This window comes from Anas platyrhynchos, chromosome 22 (assembly GCF_047663525.1).
Source record: "Anas platyrhynchos isolate ZD024472 breed Pekin duck chromosome 22, IASCAAS_PekinDuck_T2T, whole genome shotgun sequence".
Lineage (NCBI taxonomy): Eukaryota > Metazoa > Chordata > Aves > Anseriformes > Anatidae > Anas > Anas platyrhynchos.
Genome location: NC_092608.1, coordinates 6,774,335 through 6,798,046, shown reverse-complemented (window position 1 = coordinate 6,798,046; position 23,712 = coordinate 6,774,335). Strand labels below are relative to the sequence as shown.

At 41.6% G+C, this 23,712-nt stretch overlaps 1 protein-coding gene across 5 annotated transcripts in view; it reads right to left on the bottom strand.

Moving 5' to 3' along the window:
* UBR4 (ubiquitin protein ligase E3 component n-recognin 4) overlaps nt 1–23,668 on the bottom strand; it is a 77,682-nt gene extending 54,014 nt beyond the window's left edge. For 4 of the 5 annotated variants that reach the window (XM_072026889.1, XM_072026890.1, XM_072026891.1 and 1 more), the window contains exons 1-34: nt 23,496–23,668; nt 19,544–19,641; nt 18,695–18,798; nt 17,905–18,034; nt 17,660–17,799; nt 17,214–17,316; nt 16,524–16,665; nt 16,235–16,359; nt 15,412–15,536; nt 15,083–15,142; nt 14,778–14,968; nt 14,450–14,549; nt 14,220–14,357; nt 13,603–13,720; nt 12,993–13,180; nt 12,299–12,458; nt 12,084–12,169; nt 10,609–10,778; nt 9,548–9,830; nt 8,826–8,958; nt 8,472–8,551; nt 7,912–8,040; nt 7,296–7,478; nt 6,946–7,068; nt 6,627–6,856; nt 5,858–5,982; nt 5,159–5,256; nt 4,874–5,031; nt 3,983–4,192; nt 2,954–3,055; nt 1,715–1,815; nt 945–1,143; nt 524–712; nt 118–181 (exon numbers count right to left, since the gene is read on the bottom strand). In XM_072026889.1, coding sequence (XP_071882990.1) covers nt 118–181; nt 524–712; nt 945–1,143; nt 1,715–1,815; nt 2,954–3,055; nt 3,983–4,192; nt 4,874–5,031; nt 5,159–5,256; nt 5,858–5,982; nt 6,627–6,856; nt 6,946–7,068; nt 7,296–7,478; nt 7,912–8,040; nt 8,472–8,551; nt 8,826–8,958; nt 9,548–9,830; nt 10,609–10,778; nt 12,084–12,169; nt 12,299–12,458; nt 12,993–13,180; nt 13,603–13,720; nt 14,220–14,357; nt 14,450–14,549; nt 14,778–14,968; nt 15,083–15,142; nt 15,412–15,536; nt 16,235–16,359; nt 16,524–16,665; nt 17,214–17,316; nt 17,660–17,799; nt 17,905–18,034; nt 18,695–18,798; nt 19,544–19,641; nt 23,496–23,629 — 4,719 coding nt within the window. In that variant the 5' untranslated portion in view covers nt 23,630–23,668. The remainder of the gene's footprint in view (nt 1–117; nt 182–523; nt 713–944; nt 1,144–1,714; nt 1,816–2,953; nt 3,056–3,982; nt 4,193–4,873; nt 5,032–5,158; nt 5,257–5,857; nt 5,983–6,626; nt 6,857–6,945; nt 7,069–7,295; nt 7,479–7,911; nt 8,041–8,471; nt 8,552–8,825; nt 8,959–9,547; nt 9,831–10,608; nt 10,779–12,083; nt 12,170–12,298; nt 12,459–12,992; nt 13,181–13,602; nt 13,721–14,219; nt 14,358–14,449; nt 14,550–14,777; nt 14,969–15,082; nt 15,143–15,411; nt 15,537–16,234; nt 16,360–16,523; nt 16,666–17,213; nt 17,317–17,659; nt 17,800–17,904; nt 18,035–18,694; nt 18,799–19,543; nt 19,642–23,495) is intronic. The other variant, XM_072026893.1, reaches the window with a different exon arrangement.
* Nucleotides 23,669–23,712: the final 44 nt, after the last annotated feature.

Sequence of the window (23,712 nt, the reverse complement as noted above, 5' to 3'; positions counted from 1 at the left end):
CACACACATTCCTGACCATTTTATTTTCAAATTCTCACTGCAATCAAAACCAGACAGCTGATACAGCTGCTGCCTAAGATTTATTCCTGCTAATTAAACAACAGCCATGTGTCTTACCTTCCCCTGCATGACGTTGGCATTCATTTTTTCTACCACATTCTTTTGAGACAGGTATTTCTTGCTGTAACACAAGACAGCAGAGAAGATCATTGCTACTGTCTTTGGGAAGTATAAACTCAGTTCCCACTAACAGCTCCTACCATTTAGCTTGCTCTAGATCAGCGACAGGAAATGTATCAATGCAGTAATTACTTAAACCATCAGGAGTGGAAAAGACAAAGAAATCACATGGTTGTTCTTAGGCTAGTTCATGTCCCACCCACCATCTCAGACACTCTGTATTCCTCCAAATAACAAATAATAACTTACAAAATAAGCATGTATCAGTAAACATGCACTTCTGTCCACCAGTCATTTTTAATTGATGCAACTGAATGAACAACAGTATACCGTTTGTTCTTACCATCTGCCTAGCCAATCAACAGCAGCACCATGAAGCTGGAGGTGTCCCGCGCCTTGTCCTGCACTGGCCAAAGTTGCCATCACAACCATCAGTTCAGGGAAGCCTGTGCCATCACCATTGGCCAACATTTCCGTTGCCATTGGTATGAGAGTACTCAGCAGAACAGTGCACACGCCTTCTCCAACTTGGCTAATCAAAAAGAAGAAAGTTTCAGATGCTGCATATCACCCACTGAAAGTACAGCTAAGGCCTACATTGCAAGAGCATTGACTCAGCAATCCCTTCATGGGAAACAGCCATTCCTCCACCATTTTATTTGAAAGCTGACAACAGGAAGCCATCAGCAACTCAATTAATTTGCACATCTAGAGAGTAAAACAAAGGAACAGTGCACAAAAGCAATGACAAGGGTGTACTTCACCTGTTTTCCCTAACGATGTAAGTTGTCAAGAGTTGCAGCAGTTGCCTGTTCTCTTGAACAATGTCCAGTTGATCTGAATCTTTGGGTGGGGACATGGTCATCCTGGTTAACCAGGCCTGAAGACGCACAGGCTCCACACAAGCCAGCTGAGCCAAAGAGCCACAAAGTCGCAACAGGCTGGGGTTAGGACTCTTCTCAGCTGATGGAGAAAATTACTAGTGAGTGACGAACAACATGTTTGAAGATGGCTTTCTCTTTTTAACTGATCCCAGTCACATAAAACATTTCCTTGGAACCGGGACCCAATTGCAAAGCAGCTGTCTTCTCTCCTACTTATGAAAGGTAATCAGCTATAACAAGCAAATATCACTTCTTCAGGATGCAGTACTTATTTCCTGACAGGCATTATAGGAACACGAGCACAAAATGCTCACCTATCACCTTCTCCTCAGACTTAAATCTCTCTCTAACGCTAAAGTTAGCTGTTACCAATATTGAAAGAAAAAATGGCCAAATAAACATGTGCAGCTTAAGAGAGGAAGTGAGAAAAGAATGAGCAACATACAGAAATCATACGAAACTATTATGCATGAAGATGTCATTCCACTTCCTTTTACAGCTTTTCTTTCAAGCATTTTCCTATTGCGGTCTCTCTAATACAAGAACAGTAGTAAGTGGACAAAGGCATAACAGGGAAACTCAACACAATCACTTACTTAGCTGGAAGAGTTTGGTGAAGAATTACAGGGAAACTCAACACAATCACTTACTTAGCTGGAAGAGTTTGGTGAAGAATTTCAGTACCCTGTTGCAAAACTTTGCTGAGAGGTTTTCATTGGCTGTTGCCATCATGATCTGGACCAATTCTCCACTGTATGACGAAGGAGAAAATAAGTCAGCTTTGTAAAAGAGCACCCATTCCATTTTTTTCCCACTTCAATTTCATTATATCTGTCCTCACATTTAAGATTGGTAACTGTCTGTACTAACACTGCTCAGCAGCCAAGCCACAGAAATTGCTTTGTTGCTGTTTCCATCATAATTACCCTTCGTAATTCTAAGCCAGGCCAATGCCTGAGAAAACCTGGGATTTTGCAAGTTGAACTGTACCATCTTACAGGCCAACTGCATCCTGGACTGCAATTAAAAGAGGAGTGGCCAGCAGGTCAAGGGAGGGCCCCTCTACTCTGCCCTTGTGAGGCCCCAGTTGGAGTACTGTGTCCAGGTCTGGAGCCAAGAAGGCTCCACAAGAAGGATGTGGAGCTCTTAGAGCGGGTCCAGATGATGGCCACAAAGATGATCAAGGGGCTGGAGCACCTCTCCTACGAAGACAGGCAGAGAAAGCTGGGGCTGTTCAGCCTACAGAAGAGGAGGCTCCTCATGACAACTTTTCAGTACTTGAAGGAGGCGTATAAAAAAGATGGAGAGCAACTCTTAGTTCAATCAGATATTGACAAGATGAGGAGGAATGGTTTTAAACTAAAAAAGAGGAGATTTAGATCAGAGGTTAGGAGGAGAGGAAATTTTTCACTCAGAGAGTGGTGAGGCACTGTAACAGGTTGCCCAGAGTGGTTGTGGATGCCCCATCCCTGGAGGTGTTCAAGAGCAGGCTAGATGAGGCCCTGAGCAACCAGATCTAGTGAGTGGCATCCCTGCCTGTGGCAGGGGAATTGGAACTAGATGATCTTTGAGGTCCCTGCCAACCCAGGCCATTCTATGATTCATGATTTGTCAAAAATCTCCTTCCAATGCCTTTCCTCTCACAAGATCCCCCATTGCTTATCACTACAAGGATTTGCTGAATATTTTACTTGGAATAACAAAGATCTAGGTGCTCTCCCACACAGAAAGTCTTTTCAAATTCCTGCATTGCTTGAAGGATATGCTATCCCTATACAGTCTGCATTGTGCTGTACAAAGGTATTAATATCCCTAACGAGTCAATGGTGACAAGCTAAGAGAAAAGGGAAGAGAAAGTGCTTGTCCTATAACTTTCAAGATAATTTTACCTTTCTGAAAAGAATTCCTCCATGGCTTTTCGGGCTTGGCTGCTCTCCAGCTGTTTCTCCAGATGCTGCAAGCATTCCTCCAAGATGGACTCATCCAGGCCACTGAAGATCAAAAGACATGGTGAAATAAGCACAATTTCAATAATTCTGAGACAATACGTGATCAATTTTGCTAAAACAATTCTTACAAACCTTCCACTAGCTAAAAGAAGTTCTCCTTCCAAGAGATAGGAGAAAAACGATTGATTAACAAACATCGCATTAAGTCCAACAAATCTAACAAACTATCAGAAAAAACGTGGCACACACTGTAGGCAAGTTGCAGTTAGAAACCTAGAATAATATAGCCCTTTCAAACACCTCACAGTACGAATGCCTCTAAATTGCTGCTCTTTTCATATTTTGTCTCTTAGCGTCACTGCACCTGTTCTCTACTGTGCTCTTCCCCACTCCACAACACATATTGCAAGTAAAATCCAATTACTTTTACATCCTCTACCAGAAGGCACAGTAGATCTTCTGAATACCTTCCATCCGGAGAGAATGAGTGTTAGAAAGATGCAGTATCATCACATCTAATAGTTTTATGTTTCAGACGGGTAGAATCAACATTTTCACATCAAGCTTATTCTCTATACACACAGCAAGTAAGGGGTAGGAAGCATAATCAGGCTAGTTCACTATGATAAAGCAGGGATTAGCCATATAAACAAAAAGAATAGAGGCAAAGGAATATAAAGCAAGATAGGTCACAGCACGTCTGACTTTGTGCTTGTGTTTACATAATTTTCTATTTGCTTAAGTAAAAAAGTTATTCATATATATATGATCTATCCAGAGTTAGAAGAGGTGATTAAAATCCATGCTGCCTAAACCGCAACACTGAAAATTCTGGTGAAGTGAATGAAGTGTCTTACATTTTCAGTCAACAAGTATCATAGTCTTCAACAGATAAAAAAAACAAAGCTGATTTTTTTGCATTTCTGTTGCGCTGCTCAGGAAACAACAACAAGCCGCACAGTCCATTACCTGTTTGGATCAGAGTGATGCGCCAGTATGTTATAGCATCCTGTGATCAATTTCTCATAAACACGTGCCAGGAATTCATCTGATTCTGCAGGACCCAAGATCCTTTCTAGAGAGTTGCTGCTTATTTCTGCCACACTCTCTGTGCTGGCCTCCAAAAGGAGGGGCAACAGGGAATGAATCACTTGTGGTGGGTTCAAATCATCTGACCAGCTTGAAAAGAAAACAATTTAATTATCTATATGGTAAAATATAGAAACATCTTTACTGCGTAAATCTTAAGTCACACCAGTAAACTGTAAGTCTGGATGGAAGTATGTGACAAAAATTCTTTTCAGAAAGCAGGGATAAATACAGTGGGTACAGCTATTTTCCCCTCTGAAATATGGTTCTCATTTGGAAAAACCTACACGTTATTTTTGCACATACACATACAACTACAGCACTCTTCTAGACAGTCACATTATCACTTATTAGGGCTTTTGGATCTGTCTGCAGTGTTGACAACTACTTTGTTTGAGACCATCTTTGTGTTAAATCCCTATGAAAAAAATAATTCTTTCACTTCACTTCCTTCTTATGCTTTGAAAAGTTTGCACAACTGAATGACAACACACAATCAAATTAGATCCATATTGCCTCAACTTATACCCCAGTTTCTTCAAGTTCTCCTTCAACAGAAGGGCTAAATGTTTCTATCAGAGAGCCTATGTTTTAGGGATATCCCATCAAGAGAGAAAGGCTATTTTTCATTCATTTAGATTGTACACTTAAGGCTTAGTTCAAAATACATATCCAATTCAGTAAGTGTTCCAACCAGTCTGATGAAGACAAACATTCAGAGCAGTAGACAGACCTATACAGCAAGAACGTAATATGAAAAACATCACTTACACAATGAGATCCCCAGTAAGTCTGACCAGAGAGAGAAGGGTGTGTTTTAGGGAAGCTGCAAGAGGTAGACTTTGGCTGCAGAGAGTACCAAGGTGGGCAGCCTGAACTGCACTGATGTAGCTTTCTGCAGGGATTGTGTCGTTCGCAAAGGCATTGCGCTAAGGATTGAGACAGATACATACACAAAAACATCAGAATTGTTTAGCAGAAAGACAAACTACCCATCATTCCCTGCAATTTACATAGTTGAGATTATGTCAGATCAATCCACAAGGCTGGACTCACCCATGAGCCAATGTTTGGAAACTCATTGGTATGAATGTTGTTCCATGTTTCACATAAAGTCTGCACAGCTGATGGCAAATTCTGAACAAGCGTTGGACCTGCAATCAATACAGAATCGTAAGCCAGTGAGTCACGGGTCCTACTGAAGAAAGAGAATGATTTTACATCACTGTTTAAAACTAGATCATGATTTAAGTAAGACACAATTCTAGCTAAGTTTGAGCTGTAACTCCACTGAGGGCTACTTTCATGCTTTTCTACAAGCTAAAATTATCCCTGAAGTTTGCATCAGCTTTCCAGTTACTTTCACCTTATTAAAACAACAGGAAACATAGCAAAAATACGAATTCACAGCAGTCTTCAAAATACCAGCATTTCACAGTATGCCATGCCATTCCACTGGAGCGCCAACATGGTTAAAAAAATCATGGTATCAACATGGTATAAAAAACATTTTAACAAGCCAGAGAAGCCCACATATTACTTTTCAAGGCTTGCCCCTCTTTTTCAGCTTTTACAACACTAAAAAGAAAAGACTTCCCAGTCGGCTGCTGACAGGTTAATACGCTATCTGAACAAGGTGGTGAAGGAAAAAGAATGCATTAGCCAGCATACAGCTCTGAAACTGAATGTTGGCAGCATTGTAGAGAGCTTCACCCACACACACAGAAGGAAATTTGAACTATCCAGGACACTCACCTAGGGTATTAGACTTGGAACGGCTGGATGCAATGGCCAGGACAGCAGCATAACCTCGTAGCTTCTCTTCAGAAGGTTTGTTCTCACTGGAGCCTTCTTCAGAGAGGCTACGTAGCAAGTAAGATCTGCATTCATGAGGGAAAAGATTCATTTCAGGAAGCAGTTCTGTATTTCTTAACTAAACGTGTCAATACGGTGACACATAAAGCAAACTTCTGAAGTTCTACCCCATACTTCATGAGATACCACTAAGTGTTTTGGGCTTTTATCTCCTCTAAGCTGCTTACCAGGAAAAGTATCTGCTCAAAAGAAAAAAGCTGATTTACTTTTGCTTTCTTCTACATAGGGGCTAATGAGAGTTTAGAAGACTTCAAACTCCTAATCTAAGAATTAACACACAGACACACACACACACGATGGTCTCTCTGACAGTCTCAATAGTATGTCAGTGAAATAACCTTAAGCAGCACTATCCTAGAAAGTGGTAAGAAGAGGTTTCATCTTCAGAGAAAAACTGTTTTTGCAAACTTGCAAGAAAGTTTTGGGTGATCAGACAAGAAGTCTACTTAGAAATAAGAAACTCCATGTTATAGCTTGTGAAGCTTCTCTTTTTCTCCTTTTAAAAACAATGGACACTCTAAAGGACTTAAGTTAGATTAATTAGGCCAGACAATTAAACAAACCACCTCTCTACAAAAACAACAAATAAAATGAAAAGCCCCATGCACATAAGAAACTTGTATTTCTGTTGGAGATGCTAAGGTTGTACCTTGTAAATGTAGCATAAGTGTCAATAAGCTGTAGCGTAGCAGGCAGGAGGTTCTTGGTTATCTCTGAGGACTTCTGCGGATCAGTTTCTGCAGCTAGCTTGGAAAAGTGCTCATCTAGAGAAACCTGGATCTTGGAAATCGCAGCATCAAGGGTGTAAATGGACTGTAAACTGGGAACTTCATGCAGTTGGAGAATAGTTGTGCAGTCAATGCCACAGAAAGAAGATATCTTAAAATACAAAGCAATGGAATTGTAAGTGCAAATCATTCCATGAAAGTAGATGTTCCACGTCCACATTTGCATTCGCACCAGCTTACCTGACGAGCAAAGTATTCTTCTGCTATTTCTACATCATATTTCACTGAGCTGCACTTGCTGGAGGCCAATTCAATGAGAGAAGCAGCATGGTCAGCTTTCATGCCCTGCTTGATAAGGTGATCCTATAGATGCCAAAAAAAAAAGACTTATCACACTTTAGAAGTGCTCTGTAATCAACACACTCTGCCATCTACTAGGCTAGAATACTACAGAAAATGCAGACAGAAGTTCCAATTTCTCACCACCATGCCTGCACAACAAAGCCCACATGTAGTAAGCATGGAAGAACAAGAGACTGACATTCTTACTATCAACATTATAAAGCACCGCAACAATGATGAGGCCGTACCTTGATCCATGTGACATAGGATGGGATTCGAAGACGAGAAGACCAGCGCAACGTGTGTAAAATATCACATTCACTCATTTCTGGTGTGTTTGTAGCCAACTGATTCATGTAGTTTTTGGATGGAGGCAAAATCCCTAGAATTCGCCACAGTATCAAGAAGTAGTACTGAAGTGCACAGGCTTCCTAAACAAAAGTACCATTGGACTAATTAGTAATGGAAGATCGCAGTTTCAATCATTATACTGAAATTATCCCATCAGGGACTCTAGACTCCTGTAGATGTGCCAAATCAAATCCACACACCGTTCCATATTTTGCAGTGAAGTATGCAACAAAGAGGAGTAAGAATAGAAAAAGATTACATAAAAATTTTCTGTCTCATCATATTCTAGCCAGACCTCCTGGAGTTACCAGGGAGGAACAGTAAATCTTAAATATGTCGTGAACTAAAACCCCATGAGAGATGTACCACCACTTAAGATACTACCATTACACATGGGATTTTCAAGCTCTCAATTACTTCAACCACTATCAAGAATACCTGTTTTAAACAGCAAATCTAAAAACCTGTTATTCCTCAATATAGGCACCATTACAGCAATGCATACAGTCTTACCAGTGCAGTGACATTTTTGTTCTCCTTCCTCCTGAGTGTATCAAACTGTGACCCAGCTGCAAGTAGTGAAGTCAGGGCTGTGTAAAGCTCATCGTACTTCATAGTCCTAGAGAAAAGGACCTCACAAACCTGCACAGGATGACAAGTCAGGATCATTGCTTGCATCTGCATTTATATAGAGTCAAGATTTTCTCTAAGAATTCAGAATACACACAGACCAGAACTATGCAAAATGTAACTTCAGGAAGTTAACAGGTCAGGTACTGTCAGGTACTTCTCTTCCCAGTCAGGGTATCAACGCACTGGTTCCAATGCAGCATGCATTATGCAAGCCTTCGATGACAACAAACTTATTGAGGAAACAAAACCTAGGAAAATCTACCTTGGAACAAACTGATAGGAAAGCAAAGCAACTCTAATAATCTTTCTCTCAGATGTTTCTCCATTTGGAGAAAAAATTCTGCTCTAGCTGCTTCATCAGGTTTTTCCTTCTCGTCTCTTTTCCCTGGCACTTGTCAAATCAACACTGCCCTCTGAAGGCTTACAGAAATCCCACATACCATGCTATCTAGACGGTTCAGGTCATCTTCAGAAGCTTCTAAAGATAGGATGCAGTAGAATCTGGGCTGTGGAACTGCGTCTGGAAGGAGAGTACAGAAAATTTACAGTGAGAGTTTTAGTTTGACAGTACTGTATTATCATCTTTATTTTGAATCACTTTGTAACATATTCCTAGAGACAATAATAATTTTCTTTAATAAAACCGTTGAAGTATAATTATATGCTTTTCTTAATCTGTTTTAACTATGCCCATCAAAAGCAGGAAAAGGTACCCAGGCCAGGATGTAGGAAAGGCTCTTTTATTTGTAAAAGCAAATCTTAGAATAAAAAATTCCTTTCATTTTCCTTCTTACCTGATGAACAGTGTTTAGACCAGTTTTCTTCCACCTCCTTAAAACCATGATAGAGTGGGACAGAAGTTCGTCTGCTGTTGTCCTGGGACCCATTCACCCAGCCAATGGGTGGAGTCAGCAAATTATATTGCACCTAAGTAAAAAAGAAAAAAAAACACATTGCAACTTCATAATTAAGCAAGGAGACCCCAACAGTAACAAAAGAAGAAACAAAATACAAACAGCCCCAATGCTAAAACACAATCATTCTCAGCTTCTGAGGGAAGCCCTGGACCCTATCTAATGACTTTTATTCCAGAATGAGCAGCTTAAATCAGTGGTCAAGCTTCCAACAGCTGAAAAAAACACACACAAAACACTAGCATCTCATTAATGAGAACAATGCCAAAAAACAGTGACAAGCTAAAGCACGAACGATGTGTTCAAGGTATTTGAAATGGTGCTTATACCCAAAATACTCATGATTTTGAAAGATAAGGCAGGGCTTTCATCCTGTCCTTAGGATTTCTTTGAACAGCAGTTACATGAGAAATCTACACTCTAACTGAACCTGCCACTAGGAATCAGCAACTGTAGTTAATCATTTGTTATAACATAAAAGGCTGGTAACAGAACCAAAACTAAGTTACTCACAAAGGCTGTGAGGACACCAAATGATTGCCTGCTACAGATTTTTGCTTAGTGACCAGCTGCATATTCAGAACATGATCTCAAAATTGTACCTGTTCAAATAAGTAAACGGGGGCCTTGGAATATTGATGGAGCAAGTAGTCGAACACCAAGAATAGACGAGCCACAATAAGTGGCACAGAAGTTTGCTGGGTATCCATGTTCGCTGTTAGCTCCACAATTGTCTGGATACAGAGCATCATGATAGATCTGCGGCCCCTCTCGGAAAAATTGTGAAAAATAAGCAGCAGCAGCTGGAGATGTTCAACATTCAGATCTTCTGTATCGTTGGGAAGAGTCCCCTGCAAGGCATTTTGCTTCAGTGTGCCCACAAACCTGAAAACGAGAAAGTTTATAAATGACTTTTCTACTTAGAGTCATACAATCAGTTAAGATGCAGCAGACCCAAAAGATCATCAAGTCCAACCATCACCCAACACTACCACATCTACCACTGAACCACATCCCTAAGCTCCACATGCACAGAGCTCTTAAATACCTCCAGGGATGGCGACTCCACCACTTCCGTGGGCAGCCTGTTCCAATGCCTCATCACCCTTTCTGTGAAGAAATTCTTCCTGACATCTAATCTAAACCTCCCCTGGCACAACACAGGAGAGCACATTATGTACAGGAATGAGACTATGCAAATTCTAATACCTGCATAAATTCAATTAGAGGCAAAATACATTTGATGGAAAATATGAACAGTCATTTAAAAAGGAGATAGAGATGCAAACTCGTGTCCACAGGAAAGGCAGTCCACTATGGCTTTGAGTCAGCTAAATGAGAAGTGACCTACTAAAAGTCTCCTGAAATAAGACATTTGTTTTTCCTTTTTTAAAAACAGCATTACTGTAGGTTATTCAGCCTCCATCCACCTAGATCCTCATTCTGATGACTGATTTCATTCATTTCTTGCATTTTAGGTGAATAGCTCCAGCCACACAGAAGACTGACATTCTGCTCCTCCAAGCATCACATACCCACCAGTGCTCAGACACCACACGCATGTGTGTTTGTTACTCTGGTGCCAAGGAATTTTCACTTAATAAAAAATCAGAGAGATAAGAGATGACTGACTGACTTTCAACTTAACACAAAATTATCTCACCTTTCCCAAACTTTAAGGCACTCTGGGACATCAGGATCTCCCTGGGCACTGGCTTTATGCTGCCAAATGAGGAGAAGTCGTGAGAGCACCGACAAACTTTGAGGGTGGATGTAGAGAGGCCATGGTCCTTCAGAGAAAGGGGCAACTCCCAGCTGCTGCAGAAGTGTGTTCTAGAACAAAACAGAGACCTCTTGAAAAGAGGCAAGTCTTTCTTGCTGCTTTAATTAAAAGCAAGATCTGAATAAAGAGTGTTGCTCTCAGAGCTTGTAAAGCTGTACTGGACAGCTATATTTTTCCTATCTCAAATATGTAGTACAGCTACTGAGGGATAACTACATTGCCATTTTGCTACCTAAAATGCAACAAATTGTGAACTTGAGCTCCAATGTAGAAAAAATGGCATTAATAAGTTCTACTCATTTACTGCAAAAATCACAGCAGGAGAGATTACACTTTGGCAGAATGATACGGGTCAGCTTGCAGAGTTTGCATTTACTCTGACTGGTACTGTTATTGTAAAAACTAGGAACTGAGTACCCCTCAAGGCTTGAAAAATCACAACAAATCAGAAGCAACTATCTGGGAGATATTGTTGTACCCCTCCAGAAATGACAGAGCAAAAAATAAAGAGCTCAGAAAATGAAAACACTTCCTCAGATACATTAAGATCAACAGTATTGGGACTACTTTTGAAAAACAAAACAAAACAGTAGAAGTTCTTTGCTCAATGTCATTCAGTTGACTAAAAACATTCAAGTTTTACCCATCTAAACATCAAATGAGACAATTACAACATAATTCCGTAGTTAAGAATTCAGAAGTAGACCCCTTCTATTGATCATAGAAATACTTGCTTCTTTTCAGATTTAGCCAAAAGTTTATACAACTGTTTTTTTGTTTGGTTTGGTTGTTTGGTTTTGGGCAGGGGATATTTTAAATACAGTAGAAAACAGTCAACAAAAAGTATAGGCAATGAATTGACTGAGTGGTAAGCAATCTCTACTTACAGCGCTAAGCCAGGTCAGCCCATGACCTAGCAAAGAAACCTAGAGGCTACCAAGTCATCACATGAAAGCAAAGAGATTAATTTGATTCTCCTGAAGTAATTTCAATGCCTTTTGTCAACAGTCCAGACAGCAAAGTAAATCTGCAGTAATCTTGGCAAACACATGGATAGAGGTAAGTCTCCAAAACAAAATATACAAACTCACTTCCCCTTCAACCTTCATCACCTTCACAATTCAGTGGATTATCTGAATATTAAGCCTATATGCTGCAGGATGTTTTGTACTGGATGATTGTAAAGGTCATTCCACTTGTTGGATCCAAAATATTTTAAGCTCTGTTTGCAAAAGAATATACTCTGGGGCCAAATGGAATCACAACACACTACTCTAGGTACAGAGAATCCACATAGTAGCATTAACTGACACCAACACTTCTTTATTTCACTTACACGTTCATAACAGACTTACCTGCAAGGCAGGGGACTGAAGATCTGAGGTCACTAAGGAGTGGTTGAAGTGATACAGTGCAGCAGCAAACTCTTCATCTGATGTGCCTATAATACAGGGATTGAGCCACTTAACATTATTGCTCTCCTATATTTAAGATTTCCACATGGAACTAAGAAAATATTCTATAAATCCTACTGTTTGTACTCTCTAACAGAGAAGTTCCGCTCACTCACCCTTAAGCCCATCCTTATCCACTTCTTTGATGATGCTAGCCAATGTTGCCATGTGCTGCTCCGAAAGAGAGACACTCAGGTAGTTGCGAATGAAGTTATTCCTGGAGTTCAGCATAGAAGAAGTGATGAAGTTCAAAATGTTTGAAGCTAGGCTCAAAAACTGAAAAGAAAAAGAAAAATTTACTGTAGAAACAGAAAAAAATCTGAGGGAGTATGAGAAAACATTAAAAAAGCCAAAACCATCAGTAAAATAAATTGAGCTCCCTAACAACACCCCAGTTAGTGGTGTGCAGGTTTAGTTTACTTAGTGCAATGCAACTCACTGCACTTTGTGCTCCTTATCAGGACTGATTTTATAATTCTCTGAAAAATCTGCAAGTCTCTAACTTCTTTACTGAAGTATTTATTTTTATCTTTATCCAATGGAGCTGGAGCTCACAGCATTCTACCAGAAAATTAGTTCACTTATAGTTCTGCCCTCATTTTGCCTCTCCCTCTGTAACCCAAACTGATACCTTCAGTCTTTGCTTCTGTAGCAATAACAAATAGAATAGTAAAGCAAACTCTTGTCCTCAAAGCCTAGACAGTCACTGATTCTCCATCAGTGACATTTACCATGCTACTTGTCAACACAGCTAGCCACTGTCAAGTAAATGATGCTGCAGCACATCTGTTATTTATTATGCTCCCATACCAATTCTGGATCTTTGCGGCTGGCCAAGATGTTCCCATTCTCTCCTGCAGTCTGTTTGTTAGGGCTTTTGACTCTAGGAGAGCTCTCTAAAGGTGGTGGTGGAGGGGGTGGTGGTGGGGCCACTTTCTCTTTGCTTGGAGAGATTGTCTCTTCAAACCATTGCCCCAGGATTGGTTCACTATCATCATCTAACACAGGAGGCAAGAAAAACAAAAGCACAGTATAGTAAGCAATTGCCTTATGCAAACTACCTAGCATAGAAAAGGACTAAAGAGTTTCTGTGAGCAGAGTTAAGGGATTTGCAATTTTCATTTCTCCCTTCCAATCACAGGGCTCAGCAGTTTTATGGCAGTCCAGCAGGAATTTACAAGAAGAAATAATTTCTACTCTCCTAAGAAGCAAACTGTGCCAAATTCCAGCCACTCTGGCTTAAGTTTACAGAAGAGAGTACAGTCAGCATTACTTCTGCCAACAGATCTTACAGTTTCATATTTTTAGCATTACATATCATTCCAGTCCAAGAAGACAAAAGCACAGTATCCAGGTTTCCACTACGTCTTTAAGACAGCACAAAATTCTGACTTAAGTTACTCGCCGCAAATTCTGTTACCTTGGCTGCTGTCCTCCTCAGTGCTGCTAAAATCATCTTCATAGTAAGTATTTGAATCAGTAGAGGCACTTGCATCACTGCTCATGGAGCCCTTCCTCTGACGCTGCAAGACACAAGCCTTAGAACACCAGAATAAATTAAATTTTAGGATTATGGAAGACAAGAATTTGAAAACAAGAGAATCTTTCTAAATTACTCTATTTTTCTTCTAGTAAATTCTATTCAGTTAATAAATTAACAGTTCTTATCAACTCCTCTACCTTAAGTTAGATATCAAAATTTATAAAAATTCTGACTTTTAAAAATAAATCTGTGCCACCCTTGTAACACTTTGAGTACCAGCTTTAACATGAAAGCACCTGTTTTGAATACAGTTTTTTCATCTTCTTGCTAAATTTATAAATACCACCGTGCTTACAAAAAAATATTTGTTAGAACAAGTTTGTCAAATTTACATCTCTGAAAAGAGAGAGGCCCCAACTGACAGCTTCTAACAGAAGAATTCTAACTACTTCTTTGCATATGCATAGTTTATAAAGAGATAATTTTGCATGCAGATGATACTCAGTAGGAGTGGCTGAGCTACAGAACTTTCCCAGCTGTATGCCCATTCCTACCTTTCTGTAGGATGTAGATAGCAAAGTCAACAACAAATTAGTGAGAGGTACAGAATCTATCAGCCTCTGGATTCTCTGTATTGATGTGCTTTGAGCCATGATATCCAGCACTGCTGGTGGACCATCACTCTCCCAACCCTGTAGGACAACAATGAAACGAGAATTTGAAGTGTGTTTCGGTGGAAAAGGCAAAGAACCTTTCACAAGAACTGCACACACTACCTACACACCTTGTGTAATGCCTCCACTTGCAAATCTTGAAAGAGAGATGACAGCAATTTGATGGCATGATTTGCTAGCACCACTGACAGAACACCAAACCCTTGATGTCTACAGAAAAATAAAAGATACAATGTAATTTTAGGGGAAAAAAATAAAAAAGATTGAGTGAAGTGACAGGAACTGCTTTGATAAACCAAGAAAGAAGAGATGACTACTATTTTTCAAGAATCAAGACTTGAATTTCCAATGGGGAGACCAACAGGACTCCATAGTAGTTGCCTGCTGGACATGGTTAGATACATGGACAATGATTACTTCAGTGGGGTATTTACATACCCTTTCCCAGGTCCTAGTTTGGGAGACCCAACGCCCTCTTTCGTACGAGCAATAATGTCTCTGACGCGAAGAGCAGCCAATGGATCTTTCTCCTTCCCCTTATCAGCCAAGGCCGTGGGGCTGAGGTTCAAGATGAGGAAGAGACTGTTTAGCAAACACCAAGCCCCAAGCAGCTGGAAGTTCTGATAATGCTATCACCCAAAAAGTGGAGGCAAAAAAAAAGACAGAATCGTGTTAAGTCCAAATGCCAAAATACATCAGCACAAAAACAGTGAGAAAGCTTTCTGAAGAGAGACAGATCTTACCTCACCCCCTGCACGGCGTGAATTGCTGATGGCTTGTCCAATCATTTCATAGATTTCAAGCTGCAAATAAATCCCAAACCACAGTAATGTTTAAGCACTTGATTGGGCAATAACCAAACCACCTTTTAAACCACACTAAACCACACTTTTAAAACTCCAGACATAACTGTTTTTTCCCCTCCACAATTAGCCACCCAATTACTTGATCCGCCAGACTAGTGCCTAGAAATAACAGACATGTACTGCAATGGAAATAAATACAAATTCTACACACTTCACTTGCCGAGAACGAAAACAATACATACACACACACTTTCCCATCTACTTACACATTTCTGTACAATAGTAGCAGCATCATTTTCATAATCTTCTTCTTTAGAACTTGTTGACCCAGTCCGAACCTGCTGAGTGCTACCCACATGTAGGATGGCCATGCAAGTTGCCACACTCACACCTGATCGAAAACAAGGTCACAGTCTTCCTAGGAGCCATTCTTGGGACTCAACGTTCCCATTTAGTACACAAAAACAAGCAGTATTAAACATGCACATGAACTCAGGAGAGCTGCGAATATATATTCTTGCAGCTGAGAGATTAAAAAAAATCTTTCTGAAGTACACCTGAAACAGCAAGGTTTTGTCCTACAGAAGTAAGCGTGTGAAAACAAGTAAAGGAGGAAATATTTTACCACGTAATTCAATTCCATTTGTAAGGCAACCTTCTTACTCAATTACCAACTCTTTAAAATCTTACCCATACCAATATAAGCCCTCAGGATTCTGGAGTATTTAAAACCACTCCAGGGAAACAAGGATGATTTGGGGATATAACCAATTAGGCTGAAGGAATAAGAATCACAAAAATGTATTACACTCTCAACATAAGAGAACAGAAATTACAGGCAATTAAGAATGTGTAGAGTCACAGAGTCTCTCAGAAACTGACAAGAGCATTTGCAGAACAAATTTGAACTGCAGTACCACTAGAACAATGTTCACATTACCCAGTCCCCACACTATGCAGCATGGTGCATAAATTTCAGGTCTGTGAGAAATAAAGGTGGGCTGAGCCTCAGACATGTAGGTAACAAACCAGAGCAGAAGCAAAAGCGACTTTAAGCTCTTAAAAAAAATATTAAAAAAATCTATTCACCTGCATAGAGACAGCTGAGAGCAAGAACAGTCACATCTTGGAGCCGCGTGGGTGTCAGGGGCTCCAACACAGGCAGAGACAGAGTATCCAGTGCCATGGTCACATCTATTACCAGTGAGTGAAATCTACAGAAACGACACAGGTTAAGATTCAACAATGCAATATGCAATGCACACATCACACGTCCATAGGAACAACACAATAATAGATACAGCATAGCTAGTAAATTTATTTTCTCTCGTATGGTGTACTCAGCACATACCAAAGAAAAGTGACAACACAGTCTTACCCGTTACGAACAGCAGTGGCATCTGCCACGGTGGCTGGCATAATAAAAAATGAGTTGGCTGACACTGCATCCTGAAACCGATTTATGTATCGCAAAAAGTATGGGAGGTTCAGGCACACTCTCAGCAATTTTTCAGAGCCACCTACCAAACAAAAACAGCAGTGTTTTATTGTTACTGTTACACAGGAGAGCTTCTAGGCAGAACTTCTAATGATCTAATAGTCATTAATTACTGACTTAATTATTCTTTGTGGTGAGACAACATCATCATAGATGAGGTAACAGGATAAAGACTAATTTACAAGACATAAACCAGATGGTGAAGTTTTCAGCCAGTACTTTTAACGGGCATCATAAAGCTTTGTGTGCCTGTTACATGGCACACTGGGTCTAATTCACACCTGCTCAGTAAACCATCCCATTGGCTATTTTACATTGTCCACCTTTTCCTCCAAAACACAGCTAACAGATACAAATACATTGAGCTCATCTCCTCTGCAATGAAGATAACTACATTATGATCACCACAATCCCCTAGGGTAACATCAGCATACATACAACCAAGTGAGTCCTAAAAAACAAATGCTATAGGTCAGAAAGGTTCTTCCTGTTCAGAGCTGTCAGGTGTAATACAGGAGAAACATTTGCTACAGCACTTTAAGTCCCCAATGCTAAAAAACTGATTCTTACCAAGTTCTTGCAGGCTGGCTACATTCTGAGCAATGAATATGCTTTTTGTCTTTGCTGCAGAGGTTTGATCTGTGGAAGCCTGATCCTCGTTTTCTCCTTCCACCTAAAAGCATGCACATATTAAATATATCATGGAAACATTAAAAATACAGGGCATTGCAATGAGCCTCTACACTGCAGCAAGGCATGGCAGCAGCTGAACTCAGAAGAGGTACAAGTATCACTGAATACATCAGCTTCCATGAGGCAACAAAACTACTGTCGTCAATAGTAAACAGTAGCAAACAGCATTTTCTCATCTGCCAATCATCAACATGCAAGATTTAAACACTTCTCTTTATATAAGAATATTAAAAAACTACCACTCGTTGCCCTCTGTCCATAGCTGCACCAATATTATTAATGTTAAAAATCAGACCACTCTTATTCTGTAGCTGTTTGTTTACCTGTGTCTCTGGCATGATAGATGGTGATGATGACACTCTAGGGTTAAAGACTGATGTCAGCTGATTCAAGAAGTTCATCTGCACTTCTTTCTGTCTTAGCTCTGGGCTCACTGGGGAAGCCAGCTCCTTCTGGTCCTCTACTGCAGAAGGAAAAGTAAAAACATCATCTCATACATCAAAAACGTAACATTTTCTATGCCTAACTCAAGTGCCACAGCGATAGAATAACCCGTTGAAACACCTACCATCAGAGAGGGTTTTGACAGTCTGAGGCAGCTTGGCTGATTTCATCATTGCTGTGAAAGTAATAATTTCAGTTCTATCCAGGCGGCTGCAGCCTGTGCACAGCCCCTTTATCAGCAGAATGAGGTGTTTCTACAAAGAAAAAGACATCAAGTACAATTTAAACTCTCTTGATTTCAAATTTTCCTTGGTATCATTTACCCTAAAACTCTGCATTACTAGCAATGCTGCAGCTACTGAAGCTACTGCAACATCTGAGATCCAATCTGATTTCAAACCAAAAATCATGATGGCCTACTAACTGCAGATAATTCAGGTCACTAACAATTTCCCACGTGCTTGTTGCAGAAATGCCCTGTAAAAGCTCTCTCCCTCCTATGACACGCTAAAGCTTAAAGATGGCCCTATCAGAAGCTACACTGCACAAACATTTTTAACTTGCCTTTCCTCTTTGAATAGATTTAAACTCATTCTAAATACAGCTGGGGAAGAACCCATCTTAAAAACCTCAACAAACTGACAACCTAACAGATCGTTACACAAACTCAAATCAGAACATAGGAAACTGCAACAGAATTGAGATCTGCTTAAGCAAGGCTTCGGGCCACATTTATTGCAGCTTGCTCTTAAGTTGAAATTCTGCAAAAAGAACGCAGAGGGAAGATTGATCCAGCAATCGGTTTCTACTGAAGTCCTAGATCTTCAACTTTTTAAGAACTTCGGTAAATTCTGCTTTATACAACTTTACAACAAATATGTTGGCATTAAAGGCCAAAGTCCACTTGTGCTCACCTGTGAAACAGCACATGCTTCGTCTGGGTTCTCTAGCCGCAGCAATGAGAATTCAATCAGGACTTTACAAGCTGCTGCTACTGATTGCAACTGGTTTCTTGGTACTGAAAAAAGCAGATGCTCGCATCACTCAGTACAAGTTTTTAAATAATGCAGCGTAACACGTTCTTAACGCTTTCAGTAAAACAGAACGCTACACAACATGCATGCATATGCAATCTATCATGTTTAATACACAGACAATATAAATTCAGTCTCATTAAAATGTAACACAAGAAATGTCAGGAAAGCAAGGATAATACCTTCTACCCAGACAAATTAATACAGATAGATGTAACAGCTTCCCTAGCAATGTTTATTATTTAACACTGGTAGAGCTTAGAGAAAAAGCACTGTAGGACAAGAAACAAACTGAACAAAAGTACATTTTCACTGAAATTGTCTGATTCTTTCAGCCAAAATAATCTAAAATATTTTGAGTCACAGTGCTTTGATCATTATCGTAGTAACGATAATAATGTAGTAACGTAACTGCTGAAGGATATTCCAAAAATCCTGACAATGGATTTAAACAACTCAAACAAAAAGTATTTTCCTAATTGAAGTCAGGACAGCAAATATGCAACCAAAAAGTCAATGCCTCCCAGTACTCAGTGGCCAAACGCTCTTATGGGCAAGCTTCCCTTTCCATTTCAATTGACGTTCTGTCAATATGAAATTTAGCAGCTCTGGTCTCACGCACTACATTAACATCTGACTCAGAAACAGGGCTTGAGACAAATACCCACTCTGGCCAACTTTTACTATATCCTGGTCATTATAAAGAAGCAGAGGATGGTGAACACTTACTTAGACCGCACACAGTAGTGATGTAATGTGTTGAAAGTGCAACGAAGGAGGAGTAAAAAGGCTCATACTGTTTGTCATGGTGCAAGATTTCCGATTCACTGCAACAGGAGAACAGGAGGTAGGTCAATTCGATACAGCACAATAGCAGCTGCCATACAATGCTCAGAACACGATGTATCTATTACCCCATGTAAGACAAGACCATTAAAATCACACGGTCTTTCCAAATCAAAGTTATGGGAACAGAATCTTCTCGCGGCAGATGTATCAGGGCACCAGGATCACTACCTATGCTAGAAGTCTAAGGAAGCACCTCCCAATATTGTCAGTATTTTTCCTTTGCATCATCAACAGGTCAGCCTCTCTATCAGTCTCTCTCCCCATCAATTAATCTTTAAATTACTCTAAACTCAGCTGCCCGTAAAGTTTGGGCTGTTTGTTCTGCTAATGCTAGGCAGGATTTGCCAGGACTGGAACCCAGGCATTCCCGTTTTGTCGAGGCACAGAATCAACAGGAGTTTTATGCAATTCTGCAAAACAGAAGGATCAAAGCAGCCAATTGCATAACAACAACAAATACACAATGCAGCATCTGCACAAACAGGAGAGTGGGGAGCTTTAGAAGGTAATGCACAGCTGAGAAAAATACACCCGCTGTCACCAGCCTCATGGGCAGAGACTTGAAGTGTCAGAGATCTGCATCGTTTTATCATTTTTCTCTGCATAGAAATCAACACGAAGCTCAGAGCAAGTGAAAGTTTAACACCAATTCAAACCAAAATTAAAAACCGTAAAGCAAAACATTCACTAACACATTGAAAGTCAAGTCTCTGAGGCTTCTCAGAGAGGCTTGCAGGCCAGAGAGAACACCTATTTGCACACAGAAACAGCCTGCGAAAGGCAGCCGCAGCAAAACTTCACATCGTGTCCCATCTCCATAGACATGAAGGCAACCACACCGAAAGGAGAAAGAGAGCTCTGCCTCCATGGCCAGGTCAGCCCGTGTTTTTTCCCGTGACAAAACTAAGCGGTGTGGATACCTGCTTATTAAATGCCTAAATTAATTGCTTTCCCATTTGCAGATGATAGAAGCTTTCATTCAGAGAGGTGAATGAGCAAGGCGGAAGAAAAGATTACACGACAGCTTCACTGACCACTTTAACCTTTAGTGTCAAAACACCAACACCAACTTTGTTGGCAAAAAATCTTAATTCTGGAGGGGCGGTGGAAAGCAGAGGGTGCCAGCCTGTCACGGGGCGCTGATCCCAACTAAAAGGATGACTTCTCAGGTGTGGTAGCGCCTAGCACTGCTGCAGAGCACGGTGAAAAGACCCCGTGTATCCCCATCACCCACCCACACGCAGCAACGTGTACGTAGCCTTTGGCACACGGGGAGAGGAACAGGACCCTCTGTTCCCTACCGGCCTGAACAGCCCCAGTTTAAGCCCAGTCACCTTCCCTTTTTCTATCCCAAGTCACTGTTACCAGTCACAATGGAAATCGGGGCTGAAACAGGAAAAAACAAACACATAGAATTCATCATTCCTTCCAGAGAAAGGAACAGAGAAATACTGAACAGCGCTGAAGCTTTGAGTTCCTAGCACTGAGGAATTTTTCACTTAGTCTACCCAAGAAACTGAAGTAGAAAAGTAGAAGTAGCTGTTAGGCTTCACTTGAAGTAACTGAACAGTACAACGTGATTGAGGCTTGATGTCTCGCTCAGCAGGCTTCACCTCACCACCTCCTGCCAGAAGCACGCTGATGGGTGACAATCCTGGGACTGAGCGTGCAAAACAATTTGTGCTCCATGCTCAGCCACTGGCTTTGCTCACCTGCTGCTTTATGGCCAACTTTAAATTAGCAGCAGTAGGTGGATGCAACGTGTTTTAAGAGAACAAATTAGAACAATTTGGGAATACCAGAGTGCAAAAGAAACTGGCAGCTGCTAATTACCATGCTGCTGCGTAGGTCAGGCTGGGCAAGACACAACAGCCACAGGTACAGGAACAGAAAGATGCAGAAACCAGAACACAACAGGGAATTTCACACGAACTGGACAGTAAGAGGTCTGAGTTTTATTTAAACAAGTCACGGGCTTGTTACGTTAATGGAAAGTGAAAGGCACCTGTCAGCTGATCGTCACCATCAAGTCCTCGTAAATAAAAGAAGTAAGATAACAGCTTCATCTGTGACGTGCTCGAGTGCTTTTTTTGTACATACGGTGAAGTTTAATAACTTTAGGCTATTTTATTGTGATTTATTGCTTAAATAACGTGATTACCAGGGAAAAATCATTAGTCACGTTAGCCAAGAAGCCCTCCTGTCAGTCTCAAATATAACACTTCAGCAGCAAATACCATCCGTTTCTCAGTTCTGCTTCCAAACCTCAACCAGGCCAGAAATAGACCCTTTATGTAAGGCAGCAGGCACAAAGCAGCCTCTTCCTTGGAAAGGCACAACAGCAGGTGCAGTTCCCTCGCCACTGAAAACCATCCCTGAAAATCAGTCTCTTCTGACTGTCACAAACTGCATAAACCTGCTGCTGGGTCTTTCCAAGTCAGAATTTCTATGATTTATGTCAAAAAGAGGCCAAAGCCTATTAATTCCTGAGTACTTGTACTAATAAGAGAATACCAGGGAGCCGATGATACTTAAAAATTAAACAGATGAGTTGTCGAGAAAACAAGTGTATTACTTTATTTTGAAAAAAACTTAGTGATTTCACTGCCATTGCAGCAGGAAATCCAGCCTCTTTGCGGACAGCACCAAGCAACAGCTTTGCTAAAAGATCGAACAATCATCTTCTGAAAATAAAGAGAGAACGTACTTTAATTAGAAATCTAAAGATAAGCTATTTGTTAGGATATAAGGGCACGATTCCACACGTGAATGGGCTATTCTTCCCCTCTGTGATTTGTCATGTACTGCGCACCAAGGCATGAAATAAAAGACACTGCCCTGCCCCAGGCCCATGACTTGTGCTGAATTCTGCTGGGTTTCGGCTGCAGCCAATGCTAGGCACTCAGTTCAAACCTAGGAGAACTGCTTAGGATGTTTTGAGGGGCAAATGGAGCCGTCAGCTCCACTAACAGAGGAAACAGACCTCTCCCAGAAGTCAAGCGTGCCCACTTGGTGTTTTGGTGATGTTATTCCACCGAAAGAATCCAATAGCAAAGTTGCACGTGGATGGTCTCTCAAAAAAAGATTAGCCTAAGAAGCACTTGAATCATGTAAATATTCAGTATTTGCAGGTTTCCAGGTGAACCACAGCCACATAAATGCATATAGGCACAGAACACTGATGTGAAGCATCCCTCGTCTGTATGTTCAGCCATTCTATATTTAACAAATCACTACAAGGATCCACTTTATTATCTTCCACAGAGCAGTGTTTATATATTTTTTGTCTCCTAACAAGCAATTGTGGTCAGGCTTGTATCTTTGCAACTGGGCATAACACCGTGGCCTCCTTTGGCCTTTCAGATCCCAGAACAACCCATAAATCAAACCGCCCCGTGCTGCGTGGAAAGGCTCGGAGCCTGCTGGATAGGACACACCGGGGTCTCTCCAGCAACCCGAAAGGAAGCGGCGCTGCACTGTGACCCCAAGAGCGCTACGATGTGACCCCAAAAACGTTATGCTGAGCCCACAACCCGAGCAGCAGGGCGGAGGGGACACGACTGACAGGACCAGAGGCGAGAAATAACGGCGAGCCCGAACGGGGGGGGGAAAAGGGGGTGGTACCGGGGCAGCGCGGGGCCCCCGTTATCCACCGGCCCCTATTCGCCCCCCCAACCCCCCCAGCCTCCCCTCACCGCCCCCGGCACCGGCTGAGGCGCGCGGCGCCGCCTCACGGGGATGAAGGGGGGGGGGGGGGGGGCGAACCGGCGCCGGGAGTGGGCCCGCTCCGCCCGCCCGCCCCCTCCACACAGCCGGAGGGGGCCTCCCTCACCTCTCGATAACGGAGGCGAGCAGCTGCGGGAGCTCCTTCATCTCGAAGGCCGAGTAGGAGGCGGAGAGCAGCGGCCGCACCGCCACCTCCCAGCCCGGCTCCGCCGCGGGCCCGGCCCCGCCGCCCGCCGCCATCTTGCCGCTGTGCTTGGCCGCGGGGGGGGGGGGGGGAGGAGGAGAGGGTGGGGGCCGGAAGAGCCTCCCCGAGCCTCCCCCCG